The sequence below is a fragment of the Pelobates fuscus genome, chromosome 5 (genome assembly GCF_036172605.1).
Source record: "Pelobates fuscus isolate aPelFus1 chromosome 5, aPelFus1.pri, whole genome shotgun sequence".
Classification (NCBI taxonomy): Eukaryota; Metazoa; Chordata; class Amphibia; order Anura; family Pelobatidae; genus Pelobates; species Pelobates fuscus.
This window is the reverse complement of record NC_086321.1, coordinates 374,084,487-374,099,937: the sequence shown is the minus strand read 5'-3', so window position 1 is coordinate 374,099,937 and position 15,451 is coordinate 374,084,487. Positions and strand designations below refer to the sequence as shown.

The following is a 15,451-nucleotide window of genomic DNA, read 5'->3' as shown; positions in this document are numbered from 1 at the left end:
GGGTTAAACGCTGGGCTGATGGCACTTCTTGATGTTGAATTTCTGAGCTAGCGCATGGAACCTTGAGGGAAAGCCAATTTTCAAATAGTGATATTAGGCTTGGGATTGCAATGTACTGGTTGTATTAATTTGCTTGGACCATGCCGTATGGTGCAGAGTGAGGGGGGAGGGGCATTTTAGAGTGAATCCTCAGATACCCGTAGTTTGAGAAACTCTGCTCTGCATTATTTGTAATAAACAGTCTTAGTCACCCGTAGCCCAAGGTTAATGGAAAGGCAGGAAATTTATTGAGGTAAAGCAATCTCACTGTATGGAGAACTTCCATTAATTGGACATGTGACACAAACTTGCAAATTAACACAAATTAATGCTAGTTACGGATATTTAATCGCAAACCTGATTAATTCAAAAGGTTCTTTTTGGAATTATTGCTATGGAAGCTGGTATCGTTTTTTGCTGTAGGACGATTTATCAGATTTCCTTCATCTCCTGTGCTTTGAAAGGTGTATTTTTTTATAGAAATCTGTTCATAGTTTGATATTCAGCTTTATAGTACGGAAGAAATCTGTAAACAAGTCTCTGACCAGCTGCTGTATCTGGATTTGCTATATGCTTTGTTAATCCATATCAGAGTGTGTGTACGGCTGTGAATGCATCATGCTGATGTTATCATTGCTGATTCCCCCACCTCCTGTTCTGATTTTGTACCCCCAGTGATGGAATGTGACATTCCATTCCTGAAATCTGGGATTCTCTTGTGACATTGATACATCACCATTGGCTGCCATTAAACATTATATTTATTGGATTTTGACCGCCAAGGTCCTCTATATTCTTTCAGGTTTGGTCTCCTGCAAGTAAAATATAATACAAATCTAAAGTTTTTTTTAAATTAAAATTTATTTCATTAATGCAATAAAATCAATATAAATTATGTGCTTTTCAAGAACACTTTGCGTTTCTAGAAATATTAAAGCCGGTTACTTTTTTATATATATAAATATATACACACATTCAAGCACAATTTAAATGCACATTCAGTGACGTTTGAAATAGTTCCCATCAGTTTTTATTTAAAAAGAAAACCCGTAGGAATGAAAGTGCTGTTTGAAATGGAAAAATATTCGATTTACCACATTCCACAAAGGAAAGAATCTATTATTGTCTATTTTTTTTTTTTTTTTCATTAAAGACACAACGTACATAAACATTGGTAATGAAAACACTACCTGCACATCTAGCAGGTTACTCACTAAAATGAGACTTGCTGGGGAATTTGAAACCATAAAAGCCATATTGTAAATTTCTTAGTAATATGTGCTTTCAATTTAGATATTTGGCCTAAAATTTTAAATCCCATTCAATTGGCAGAAATATTACATGGGTATGAAATGTGTGGCCAATAGGAACATGTCCGATGCATGATGGGTAAAATTTGACACGCAATGGAAAAGTCTGTAAATAGGTTATTAAACAAGAGTTAATTACTGAAGCTTTAAAAAAAATGACTAATGCAATATATAGACGGTGTTTAGAGGGCTACTGCAATCAGCTCTGCAGAAGCCCAAAGCGGTTCAGCCACCGTCATTTGAGGCTTCGCCCTTGCGGAACTCAGGCAAGAGGGAAATCGTAGCGGAACGATTGCCCCATTAGCGGGGAATAGCGCTATCTGCATGTAGTGGTTATAGTGCTTGGAGTAACTCTAAGGCTGTGCGGGTTTTATATAAGGAGAGGCCAACTTTAAGAGAATAATTAATAACACATATATTATCTGTGACACGTCAACATAAGTTTTTATCGAAAAAAACATGTTTATTCTAGTTAAAGTCAAGTTAAAAATCGCTGACCTACAAAATAAAAATCTCCAAAACAGCTCTGCATCCAGCTTGGCTACTTTGGTGTTAAATCTGAATTCATTTTAGTAAATAACCTTGCTTAAATCAGAATAAAGCTGATGTTCTGTTTGACCAATTAGACTCGATCTCCTTTCTTTGCACAGCTTGCTTGCTGATTTTGTTGTTTCTAATATTCCTAGAAGACAAATTCATATAATTCCAATTTTTTTATTTCTTTTTTTTCTAAAAACACCTTTTTAAAAATGTAAACCTTTGTGCATAGATCAATGAAATTCGAAATCACTGAGGGGTTTATAATAATGGAAAGATATCACAAATGCACATTTTAGTGATCACACAAGTTGAATTGTTTTCATGAAAGTTACACACACACACATTTCACATTTTGGTATATAACAACCACATGTCTATGGCCATTTGGTCATCACTAAAATGTGCATCTGTGTTATTTTTACTTTTTTTTTTTTAAACAAACTCAAGTAGTTTCTAATTTCATTGATATATGCGCAAGGTTTTACATTTTAAAAAAATGTTAAATTAAAAGAAAAAGGTACTTAAATGCCAACAAGGTTAGACAGGTGATGATGCATGGTGCTAAATTGTAGATTAAAGAGGTGAGACTGGAATCAGCTCTTTTCTTATGAACTTAAAATTTTTGTTAGGCAACATCTGGTTTAGTGACGTATGTTAAAGGAGAGGGATTAAGTTGCATCATTTAATAAAGGTATGCCGTGCTAATGAAATAATATAAATGATCACCATATCTCAGGGGATGCGTGCAATAAATGTGGTATAAAAAAAATTAACATATTAAAAATGCTGACTTTCATATTGAATAAAGGTTGCGGGTAGGATTTGGGAAAGTGGAACAATCTGAAACATGGTCCAGAGTTCTAAAAGTAGAAATCCGTGCCTTCATTCTATTGCTCCACCTTTCTTATCATGTCGCTGTGATAACTTCTCCTCTTAATTTATTTTTCATAAATTTAAAGGAATGCTACAAACATATATTCTTGATCCTATAGTGTTAAAACCACCATCAGGCCCTGCTAAATATAGTAATATCTTTATTCCAGTCTGCTGGTGCTCGCTCTGCCATTGATCTGCCTGCTTGGCTGACATGATCCGAAGTGTTGCTCAAAGCCAATCACAATGCTTTACTATAAGGATCAGATCAGGGGCAGAGGAAAGTTCAGTGTCTGCATGCAGAGGATGGCCACACTGAATGTGTCACACTGTGCAGCACTGCCCCAGGAAGAACCTCTAGCAACCATCTGAGGAGTGGCCAGTGAAGTTATCACTAGGCTGTAATGTAAATACTGCATTTTCTCTGAAAATAGTGTTTACTGTAATAAGCCTGCAGGGAATGATTCTACTCACCAGAACAAATACAATAAGCTGTATAATGTACACTAAGCTGTAGTTGTTCTGGAGACTATAGTGTCCCTTTAAAAGATAATTATAGGCACCCAGATAACTTAACCTCCCTGCAGTGGTGGGCGTACAATGGAACTGTCGATTTTGTTCTGCGCTGTTAAACATTGCTTTTTTTTGTACATGTTTACATCTCAGGACTAAACACTTCTCTAGTGGCTGCCTTACTGACATCTAGTGGCTGGATTCAATACTTCGCCATGAGTTATTGATGCTTCTCTTACCCAGTACTTCGTCATTCATTATTGATGCTTCTCTTACCCAGTACTTCTCTATGAGAAGCATTGGATTAAGTGAGAAGACGAGGAGGCAGGTGTGTCTAAATAGTGAGTAGAACACCATAGTGTTAGAAATGTATGATTGGTGTTCTTTTAAGGATTTTTTTATGGTGTAAAAAGATACCAATATATTTTAGGCCTGTCTCTTACAGTGATCTAGGATAGCATCTAGGATAGCTGCCAAAGGCATTCGATGAGAACTCCTATAAACCCTGGGTGTGCTGGTTAATTCCATGAATTGCAAGTCAAGAACAAAGCTCAGTATCAGTTATTTTCATTGTGTTACTGCCCGTAAGAAACGGATTGCAGATGTGGGACCCATGGGCAATATATTATTTACAAGCAGGGACATCAGGTGATGCTTCTTTTACAGGTAAGTGTGAGAATGAATACAGTTAAAGGATACAGAAATGAGATTATTAATAAACAGTTTACAGTAAATGGGAGATTGGCTTAATTAGAGAGTCAGATAAACTGTTCCAGTTGGTATATCTCCTTTATGATGACCTGAGTTAAGTTGCGATTCCAATGTGAAGATCATATTTTGTACACCTGAGGCTGTCTTCCGACCTCGCAGAGTCGTTTGTACCTCCTGGGAGCACAGAGTGCAGGGTCCGCAGCGTGGGAGAGCCATCTTTTTAAGGTTATGATATTGAACATGTCATCCTTTGAGTTTCTTATTGCAGCAAAGGAACTATAACATTAAATGGGAGAAACAATAACATGCATTAATGTAAATATTCAAATAACTTTAGTAATAAAAGTGGCAGTGTATCTGCAGAGAGAGTTCCTATGATCACGGTTTTCTACTTCAAACTTTGCCCACTTTTCACTTTTTTCTGATTTTAAGTTTTGCTTTGTGAGCTTTCAATGCAGCAGCTGACATCTAGTGCTTTGTTTTTTGCAATTACAAAAATTAGACGTCAGGTCTAAGTCCTTAGAGAGGAATCAAATGGACTCCGTTATACAATGTCTAACACATTGTCAGCTCTTTTTTGAGATATTGATTCAAGGTGAATACAGTAACTGATTTATGGAAGAGATATGTAATATAATGATATAGTGTAATATGTCAGATTATAGTAGAGCAGCTATTGTAGCCATGGCACAACTACGGAGATTGTGTGATCATGTGAGATAACAATCCAAAGATGTTAATAGCTCTGATGTAATAAATAATTTTACCCGTTTTCTTTTGTCCCGAGTTCCACAGAGATGTATCAACCTCTTCATACACAACGCTAAAACGAAGAACAGAATATGAATAATTAGTGAAATGGTTCACAAACACATCCCATTATTTACAGCGGGACCACGGAATGTGGCGACTGATTGTCTTTTCTTTGTTCTATATTTTATCTGAGAGATTGTAGCAGCTTTGTGTTAGAGTGCCCCTCACTGTAATAGGTGCCCTTATTACGAGACCTTGGCAGAACCAGGCAGAATCATAGAATACAGAGACAATACATTCATCTCTAAAGAACAATTAATTGGTTAAGATCTCAAAAACCAAACAAACAAAAATGGATGCTTCAAGGTAATGGGAATTTATAAAACATATGTCGTTATTTTATAGCCAGAAACCCTTTTTTTCTCTATACATTAGAAAGTATGCATTATAGTCACTCACTCTTTTTGGCTGTTTTCTACAAGAGGATCGAATTCTAGCAGCTCATAGTAGTTTGTTGTTAAATTTTCCTTAGAATTTTCTGGGGGGAAAAAAAATAGTTTGATTTGGCATTCATTTTTACGTTGTGCTTATCCTCACAATAAAATTCACAAATGTCCAGGTTTTTTTATGGTTCGGCAAATTGTTTAGCAATATTATTTTCCCTACGCGTTAAATAGAAAGTGGGATCGTATCCCACATATGTTGAGCAGTCAAACATAGAACTCCTCCAATGCCAACATTACAAAAAATGTTGAGGCCAAGTTCTCCCTCAGCCGGATCATCTTTTGTCTTACATTGTTCTAGGCTGGCTAATGAAACCCAGTGATGCTGCTGTAAGCACCTCCGACATCTAAAGGGTTCATCTTAAGTGTTTCAAAGCGAAATGTTATACATACAGATTTCAGGCACCATAACCACTTCACATCACTGATGTCATACCTCTCTGGTATCTGAAAGTTGGTTTATATTGATACTACGTCTATTATTTACTACTTGTTTATCTCAATGCCTGTCTGCATCTGGTTATTAAGGTAAATATGCCTCAGGCAGCAAGTGTTTGCTTTACCTGGTTTGCGATCGGCCGCTGGATTCTGTGGCTGTTCCTTTGGTAGAGTTACAAGGGTGGGGGGCAATGTTGGGACTGTTGGGAGAAGCGGAGTTGAAAAGCTGACCTAAAAAAGAGAGTTTCAGAAAGTGAAATATCATAGGAAAGTAGCATAAAATGGGGGATTTTCAATAAGGAACATTTAAATAGTTCCGCAGTCATATATAATGTTTTAAAATATCTAGTTTATCGTCCAAACAGTGAATTGGCGTGTTGCAACCATATGTTAATATTTGGGAAAATTTAGTCAAGTTGGAAGAACTCAATAAACTTTCCAAGAACTGGCCGAATAAGGGCAGTAACCAAGGAGTTGGCTGAATTAGGGCAGTAACCAAGGAGTTGGCTGAATAAGGGCAGTAACCAAGGAGTTGGCTGAATTAGGGCAGTAACCAAGGAGTTGGCTGAATTAGGGCAGTAACCACGGAGTTGGCTGAATTAGGGCAGTAACCAGGGACTGGCTGAATTAGGGCAGTAACCAAGGAGTTGGCTGAATAAGGGCAGTAACCAAGGAGTTGGTTGAATAAGGGCAGTAACCAGGGACTGGCTGAATTAGGGCAGTAACCAAGGAGTTGGCTGAATTAGGGCAGTAACCAAGGAGTTGGCTGAATTAGGGCAGTAACCAAGGAGTTGGCTGAATTAGGGCAGTAACCAAGGAGTTGGCTGAATAAGGGCAGTAACCAAGGAGTTGGCTGAATTAGGGCAGTAACCAAGGAGTTGGCTGAATTAGAGCAGTAACCACGGAGTTGGCTGAATTAAGGCAGTAACCAGGGACTGGATGAATTAGGGCAGTAACCAAGGAGTTGGCTGAATAAGGGCAGTAACCAAGGAGTTGGCTGAATTAAGGCAGTAACCAGGGACTGGATGAATTAGGGCAGTAACCAAGGAGTTGGCTGAATAAGGGCAGTAACCAAGGAGTTGGTTGAATAAGGGCAGTAACCAGGGACTGGCTGAATTAGGGCAGTAACCAAGGAGTTGGCTGAATTAGGGCAGTAACCAAGGAGTTGGCTAAATTAGGGCAGTAACCAAGGAGTTGGCTGAATTAGGGCAGTAACCAAGGAGTTGGCTGAATAAGGGCAGTAACCAAGGAGTTGGCTGAATTAGGGCAGTAACCAAGGAGTTGGCTGAATTAGAGCAGTAACCATGGAGTTGGCTGAATTAGGGCAGTAACCAGGGACTGGATGAATTAGGGCAGTAACCAAGGAGTTGGCTGAATAAGGGCAGTAACCAAGGAGTTGGTTGAATAAGGGCAGTAACCAGGGACTGGCTGAATTAGGGCAGTAACCAAGGAGTTGGCTGAAGTAGGGCAGTAACCAAGGAGTTGGCTGAATTAGGGCAGTAACCAAGGAGTTGGCTGTATTAGGGCAGTAGCCAAGGAGTTGGCTGAATAAGGGCAGTAACCAAGGAGTTGGCTGAATTAGGGCAGTAACCAAGAACTGGCTGAATTAGGGCAGTAGCTAGGGACTGGCCGAATAAGGGCAGTAACCAAGGAGTTGGCTGAATTAGGGCAGTAACCAAGGAGTTGGCTGAATAAGGGCAGTAACCAAGGAGTTGGCTGAATTAGGGCAGTAACCAAGGAGTTGGCTGAATAAGGGCAGTAACCAAGGAGTTGGCTGAATTAGGGCAGTAACCAGGGACTGGCTGAATTAGGGCAGTAACCAGGGACTGGCTGAATTAGGGCAGTAACCAAGGAGTTGGCTGAATAAGGGCAGTGACCAAGGAGTTGGCTGAATAAGGGCAGTAACCAGGGACTGGCTGAATTAGGGCAGTAACCAAGGAGTTGGCTGAATTAGGGCAGTAACCAGTGACTGGATGAATTGGGGCGGTAACCAGGGACCGGCTGAATAAGGGCAGTAACCAAGGAGTTGGCTGAATTAGGGCAGTAACCAAGGAGTTTGCTGAATTGGGGCAGTAACCAGTGACTGGGTAAATTGGGACAGTAACAGAGGACTGGCTGAATTGTGGCAGTAGCCAGGGACTGGCTAAATTGGGGCAGTAACCAGGGTCTGGCTGAATTAGGGCAGTAACCAGGGACTGGCTGAATTGTGGCAGTAGCCAGGGACTGGCTGAATAAGGGCAGTAACCAAGGAGTTGGCTGAATTGAGGCAGTAACCAGGTACTGGGTAAATTGGGACAGTAACAGAGGACTGGCTGAATTGGGGCAGTAACCAGGGACTGGCTGAATTGGGGCACGGTGATAGTAAACATCAGCTGGCTGTATTTGGGGCAGTAACCAAGGACTGGCTGAATTGGGGCACGGTGATAGTAAATGTCAGCTGGCTGTATTTGGGGCAGTAACCAAGGACTGGCTGAATTGGGGCATGGTGACAGTAAACATCAGCTGGCTGTATTTGGGGCAGTAACCAGGGACAAGCTGAATTGGGGCAGTAACAAGGGACTGGCTGAATTGGGGCAGTAGCTAGGGACTGGCTGAATAAGGGCAGTAAGCAGGGTCTGGCTGAATTAGGGCAGTAACCAGGGACTGGCTGAATTGTGGCAGTAGCCAGGGACTGGCTGAATAAGGGCAGTAACCAAGGAGTTGGCTGAATAAGGGCAGTGACCAAGGAGTTGGCTGAATTGGGGCAGTAACCAGGGACTGGGTAAATTGGGACAGTAACAGAGGACTGGCTGAATTGTGGCAGTAACCAGGGACTGGCTGAATTGGGGCAGTAACCAGGGGCTGGCTGAATTGGGACAGTAACCAGGGACTGGCTGAATTGTGGCAGTAGCCAGGGACTGGCTGAATAAGGGCAGTGACCAAGGAGTTGGCTGAATTGGGGCAGTAACCAGGGATTGGGTAAATTGGGACTGTAACAGAGGACTGGCTGAATTGTGGCAGTAGCCAGGGACTGGCTGTATTTGGGGCAGTAACCAGGGACTGGCTGAATTGGGGCAGTAACCAGGGACTGACTGTATTTGGGGCAGTAACCAGGGACTAGCTGAATTGGGGCAGTAACCAGGGACTGGCTGTATTTGGGGCAGTTACCAAGGACTAGCTGAATTTGGTGACAGTAAACGTCAGCTGGCTGTATTTGGGGCAGTAACCAGGGACTAGCTGAATTGGGGCAGTAACAGAGGACTGGCTGAATTGTGGCAGTAACCAGGGACTGGCTGAATCTGGGCAGTAACCAGGGACTGGCTGAATTGGGGCATGGTGACAGTAAACGTCAGCTGGCTGTATTTGGGACAGTAACTAGGAAGTAGCTAGCACCACTTACCAATCCAGTCTTCCTGTTGCTTGTGTGATAAATGAGTTAATTTGTGCCAATACTTTCTAATTTATGATAAATAACTTCAGGTTCAGAAAAAAATGGAAGCCGAATGTGGTCTTCAGCCTTCCTCCAATTCTCACCCTTCCTCCCCCAGTGATCCCATTTCTCCCAACTTTTCCCTCCCCGGCAGCTCCTTTACTTCCCATTTTCTCACTCTGCTCTTCTTCAGAGGTAAAATAAGTCCCTTTCTAATGCCTCTCAATACTGCCGGTCCTGTTTAAATGGATAGACTTACATTATCATAGAGTTGTCTTGGAGGGGGATGCGGAGTCATGCTCTGTACAGGGAACATAAACCTGGGGCAAAATATTGATTAGAAACACCTTAATAATAGAAACATATTGATTGCATTGTTCACAAGACACATCTCTCTTCCTAAGCTACCACGCTTGACCACGGAAATGATGGAGATATGTAAACTCTGCTCGGAGAAAGAACAAATCTGGGAGAAAAAGTGGGGCAATCAGCACAAACATTCTATTGGTTTCCATGGCAACTGCTTCACATTTAGCACATTGCCCCAAGCTTGCCATATTAGTCCTATCGGCAAAATAATGAAGTAATGCACTATCTTTTTTTATTGGACTAACAGAAATGTGTTTGTTTATTTGTCAGGTTCCTTCGTTTAGGGAGCCACAATTCAAGTCTATATTTTATTTATTGTTTCAAAGTTATATGGTGAATTTCCAACATTTAAGAAAAATATATCTTTTTGTTTGGGAAAATAACGAGTTAAATTGAAACTTTAATGCAAAGTTTTGAAACTGGTTTTCATTGGGTTTTTTCCCTACCCAATCGGAGCTTTATAACTGTTCACATGCTACTTCTGTCCCCGCTGTATTTTACACAGACGTCACAGTCTGACCCTCAGGAAAAAGCAATAGGAAAAAAAAACACTACACCAATTAACTTCCAGCCTTATACAAATACTCGGAAATGTTCTACCTTGGTTACCAGTTAAGCAACAATTATAGTTTATGCACTCGGCCGAATATTAGACAGAAAGGCGGCCATTTTGTCTCTCTTGTAAGGCCATTTTTATTGAGATGTTTTGTTAAGAGATGGGATAATAATACAATTATAACTGTTAATATAATATTTCAGAGAGGCAATAAAAACCCAGTTTAGCTACCTCTGTCACCAATTCAGCCTTATTAAATGTTTTATAATGCAATACATACAGTATATAAAGAGAAAGAAATTCGATACCTCAGATTTATTAATCCGTATAGCATATGTACTATAGTGATGGAGGGATTACACTCTCCATAACCTTTTTTTTTTTTTCGTATCAAGGCTCTCTCATTTTTGCAGGTTAGTGAATTCCTACAGGCATTTGTTGCCAACATTCTAATTTAGAATTTAACAACCAAGTGAAGATCTCAATATGGCCACTTTTCTGAATATTGTCATTCACTCATTATAGACTCTGTCTCCACTTACGGTGCATTAGCCATTTCTCTTAATCCGGAGAGGTCCATCTGAGGATAGAGATGATTGCTGATTGGGTTGGAGACATTTTGTTGTGAAATGCTGATATCTGCAATCACAAACAACTCAATTCAATATAAATATATTATTTTATTTTAATTGAGCTTATAAAATTTAAACAAGGACAATCTTTACTGTTTACACAATAATAATTTGTAGTACATTTTTATAACAAATAAATACATTTAATATACCATAATATACCATGTACCTGTATAATATAATTAACATGGAACAATAATTTATAGTCTATTATTTACCTGTTATTCCTTGCAGTACTGCTATCTACACTGCTGACCCACCACCATGGCTGATAGTATCAAAACTGATGATCTCAGCCAATCCAAGCATTGGGAGGCTAGTGCGCATGCACAGCAAAACAAATCTAATCTTATAGAAATAGCAGAGTTTCAGAGGAAGCTCCTCTCGTGACACCACTAGAGGCATTTAAATCCTTCAATGTAAGCATTGCTGTTCTGGCAAAATGACAGCGTTTAACATGAAAGGGTTACAAAGACAAGGGCATTGCACCCAGACCCCATCATTGAGATGACGAAAGTGGAAGTTCAGAGTGAGCATTTGGAAAGTCTTTGCTGGAAGTCAAGGGAAATACTACAGATTAAATGGATTCACTTTGAAAATGTTAAATTAAAAATGTCCTTTGTTTATTATAGTCAATCTATAATCTTTCAGCATTGAATAGACATTGCTATCATTATAGCACCATCACTGCTGAGTGTCAAACTAGCGCTCGGTACAATGCTATGTCAAATGCTGTAAAGGTGCACGGTACGGTACTGTACCCCATAGTGTAGGACTGGGGTTTTAGTGGAAAATGACTTGTGATATACATAGAGAGCAGTGACCGCACTTGCCAACAGTTCCAAAGCTGATGGATTAGTCACAGTTCCGGGGTCCCCAGTATCACACTTCTCAAACACCAAAGAAAAGGACAGTGTGATTTTTAGGTATCCTGTGTAATATATATAAAACTGCTATTTTACTCTTTGTTTATAGGTGGGCAGCTGTACACCCCAGGTTTTAAACACATGTTACACTAATTTTCTTTTTAAGGTGGTGAGGTAAAACCTCAAATAAAAAAAAATAAAGATTATTTTAATATGTTTTCCGTAAGCATTTTAAGCGTTTTTTTTTTCTTCTTCATCCTAATCCCTCTTTAAGTGATTTTGTGATTGAAAGTAAATGCATGATCGAGGCCGAATTAGATGTTAAAATGGGTTGTTTTAGGTGGTTATGTGCGAATCGCTGCTGACTGCGCGTCCATTGTGTGCACTGTCTTGGCAGAGCGACATTAACTCCTTAATTTATAAACGTGTAACAGGCATTGTCTCCCGGATAGAGAAATGATTCTCGCTCTGCAGATCACTGGATCGATGATGTCCTATTAAACAGATTGATTCGCGTCTCCACCACCGGTGACACAATCAGTGGACATCTTAAAACCGCCATGACATTTCAGTCAGGTTCGGTGGCCTTTCTATGCTCCGAAGACATTGATCTCAGCATAGAAATGCAAATCAATAGAATGTACTTGTGCTGGAGAGTGTTGCAGAGTGTTTACTGACAAAGCAGGAGGTTTATTTTAACTCCTGCAAGTCCAGGGTCTAGACATGAACCTTTTGTTCTCTATTAAATGCCTGATATATCATTTCACAATCAGAGATTACTGTTTATTTAGATAATTTAATCATGCTGTCACACTGTATTTGTTTCGTATTTAATTGCACACTATGAAACCACTTTAGTTGGGTTTTTATTTCTGTATATGTTGTAGAGCAGTGTAAAGGCTCTGTAGGAAAAGAGCCAGAGTAAGGCTCTGCAGGAAAGGAGTCGATTTAAAGGCTCTGCAAAGAGGAGTCAGTGTAAATGCTCTGCAGGAATGAACGAGTCAGTGAAAAGGCTCTGCATGGGATGATGGTAGTTTAAAGGCTCTGCAGAAGGAATGACCCAGTGTTAAGGCTCTGCATGGGATAACGGTAGTTTAAAGGCTCTGCAGAAGGAATTACCCAGTGTTAAGGCTCTGCGGGAAAGAGTCAGTGTTAAGACTCTGCAGAACGAATTACCCAGTGTAATGGCTCTGCAGGAAAGATGTAAACAATATTAAGGTTCTACAGAGGTAAGGAGGAAGAGAAATTATAACAAAACCGAATATTTCTGCCTGCTGGGTTTTTAGAAAAGGAATAGGCCTTTTCATGACTCAGCACATACCCCACTGTCTGGTGAGTCAGAACTTGTTGTTTTGCTTCAGGTCCGTCAGACACGCTCACTAACTGCTCACTAGTTATAGTAGCGATTTGTAAGAATAGCTGGGTTACAAGTCTTTGCTCGCCCACTGAGGACTAAGAGAGTTGGATACAACAATCTGCCCATCCTACCATTTTGCTGTGATTCTTTCTGCCATTGAACTGTGGGATAAGACAGCTAGACATAAACAATTTTCTCAATGTTTACCTGTTCCGAGCGCAGCGCCGGGCACTAAAAGCGGCGTTGGGAGTTGATGACTGGCTGTGAGTGGGAGTCCAGGTACGCCGTTCACCTGCGCAGATAATGGAGCGAGATCGATGAGTTCGCTTGCTGGAGCTGAAGGGCTTCTGTCGACAGTCTGAAAACCCAAAACAAATGAATATCAAGACCTCAAAATGATTAATAAAGGACAACAATCATCAAAGCTTCTCGTTTTTTTTTAAAGTTTACTCCATTTAATGAAAAATTATATATAACGATCATTTTGGAGAAAATTTCACTTTTTATCTGGCTGGGCAGCCATATTGGGTCAGAATTCACCCCGGCAACAAATTAGGCTGAGCAGCAGTTGGTCAGATAAACAGAAGAGTCTGACGCAACATGGCCGCTCAGACAGGTACAAAGTCTTTTCTCTAAGAAAAAAATCAATATACATAATTTTAAAAAAATATCATACATTTTCATTAAATGTATTAAAATTTTAAAAAATAAAAGTAAAAAACATGATGAGAGTTGTCCTTTCGTGTTACCCCTCTCCCATGTAGGCTTGGTCTATCTTACATTCTGGCATCGTATTGTCCCAAACTATTAATCACGTGCTCTAAAACCCCCAGTTGTGGCAAAAGTCATCCCGACAAATAAGTTAGTGATAAATGAGTTAGCATTGGTTCAGTAAGATATGTGTCACCTTTTGCGTATATTTTCTTGATCAATAATGTTGAATAAAGGAGTCAAACTGGTTCTTATCTAATATAAAATCTGTGAATGTTTACTTTTTGTCTCGTGGATATTAATTCGGAGATCCGGGTAAAATATTTATTGCATTGAAAGTGTTTTTCTCTTACCAACGCGAGTTCAGCCGGCATGCTATAAATTGGCTCCTGGTTCGATCTATTCCGTGAAAACCTATAAAGCATAATAGATGATTTGGGGAATAATTAAAAAAAAAAGTTTTGGGCAAACTCAGCCATTAGCACAGTGATAGTAAAAGGATCTGCCTTTATGTTGTGTCAAGTAGCAACATTCTTCATTCTGATAATTAGCAGACACAGTATGTTAGTAGAAGTGCTAATCATTTTGGGATCCTTATTATGTTTAAAGTAACACTACAGGATTAGAAATACACGTTTCTAACGCTATAAACTGCTACTAACGCTATAGACTTCTACTAACTGCTTAGGTGTCCGCCCCACCCACCTTGAAGGGACAGTCTACTGACAACATAAAAAAAAAATAACAAAAAAATGACTGTTTGGTAAATACATTTCTGATGAAAACATGCACACATTAAATTCTGCATTCTTCATTGGGGAAGCTCTGGGAGACTAGTGCACATCCGTGGCAATCCCCACTCTGCACCAATCAAATGATTTGATTGTATTTGACTTAGAACCACGTTTGACTCGTTTCTCAACGTGGAAGCACCATCAGCGGCTGTCAGGAAGACAGCTGATAGAGGTGCGTTAAACCTTCAAGGTGGACATTGCAGCTTCTACAAAATGACAGTGTCTTACATAGCAGGGTGAAACCTACAGAGCAGAGTCTGACATAATCGAAATTTCCATCGAAATCAGCCCTTTCAGCAGAAACGCCGCCACAGAGCTAACAGAAGTGGCAGGTGTGGTGGGCTCATGCATGCCTTTCCCTTTTCTCAATGAGCTCGAATACTCATTGGAAAGCTGTGATGGGATGTGTGCACCTGGTTCCAGCACAGAGTCGTCTCAGTCTGTGCCTGTGAAAGAGGGGAAGGCATGCTAAGGCTGCAGACAGCAGGTCTGCAGCTTTTCCAAGCTTTTTTTTTATATATCACTAAAGAAAACATGAAGAAAAAAAATACATGCATGTTTCTTTGGCAGTATATCTACTTAATTGTTACAAAAAATAAATAAATAAATATATATATATATATTATTTAGAATGGTGTGTTCCTTTTAACAACTTTATCTGAATGAAGCAGTTTTGGTGTATATATCATGTCCCTGCAGTCTCACTTCTTAATTCTCTGCCATTTAGGAGTTAAATCACTTTGTTTGTGCAGTTCTAGCCACACCTCCCTGCATTTGACTTACACAGCCTTCCTAAACACTTCCTGTAAAGAGTCATCTAATTTTTAAACTTTATTGCACAGTCTGTTTGATTTGGAATTTCTTATCTCCTGCTATGTTAATAGCTTGCTAGACCTTACAGTAGCACCGTGTATGTAATTAAAGTTCAATTTATTTCATTACCCCTACTTATACCCTTTGTGTCACTATACCTTACTCCCTCTAGCATATAAGCTCATTGAGCAAGGCCCTCAACCCCTCTGTTCCTGTGTCTGGTTACAATTACGTGTCTGTTTGTCCACCCATTGTACAGTGCTA

At 39.9% G+C, this 15,451-nt stretch overlaps 1 protein-coding gene across 1 annotated transcript in view; it reads right to left on the bottom strand.

Moving 5' to 3' along the window:
- Positions 1-4,045: 4,045 nt before the first annotated feature.
- The window catches only part of TOM1L1 (target of myb1 like 1 membrane trafficking protein), a 64,354-nt gene continuing 52,948 nt past the window's right edge, over positions 4,046-15,451 (bottom strand). Inside the window, exons 8-15 of the mRNA XM_063453479.1 lie at positions 13,934-13,994; positions 13,077-13,227; positions 10,557-10,653; positions 9,349-9,409; positions 5,806-5,911; positions 5,199-5,277; positions 4,754-4,809; positions 4,046-4,262 (exon numbers count right to left, since the gene is read on the bottom strand). Of these exons, the coding sequence (XP_063309549.1) occupies positions 4,246-4,262; positions 4,754-4,809; positions 5,199-5,277; positions 5,806-5,911; positions 9,349-9,409; positions 10,557-10,653; positions 13,077-13,227; positions 13,934-13,994 (628 nt within the window). The 3' untranslated portion in view covers positions 4,046-4,245. The remainder of the gene's footprint in view (positions 4,263-4,753; positions 4,810-5,198; positions 5,278-5,805; positions 5,912-9,348; positions 9,410-10,556; positions 10,654-13,076; positions 13,228-13,933; positions 13,995-15,451) is intronic.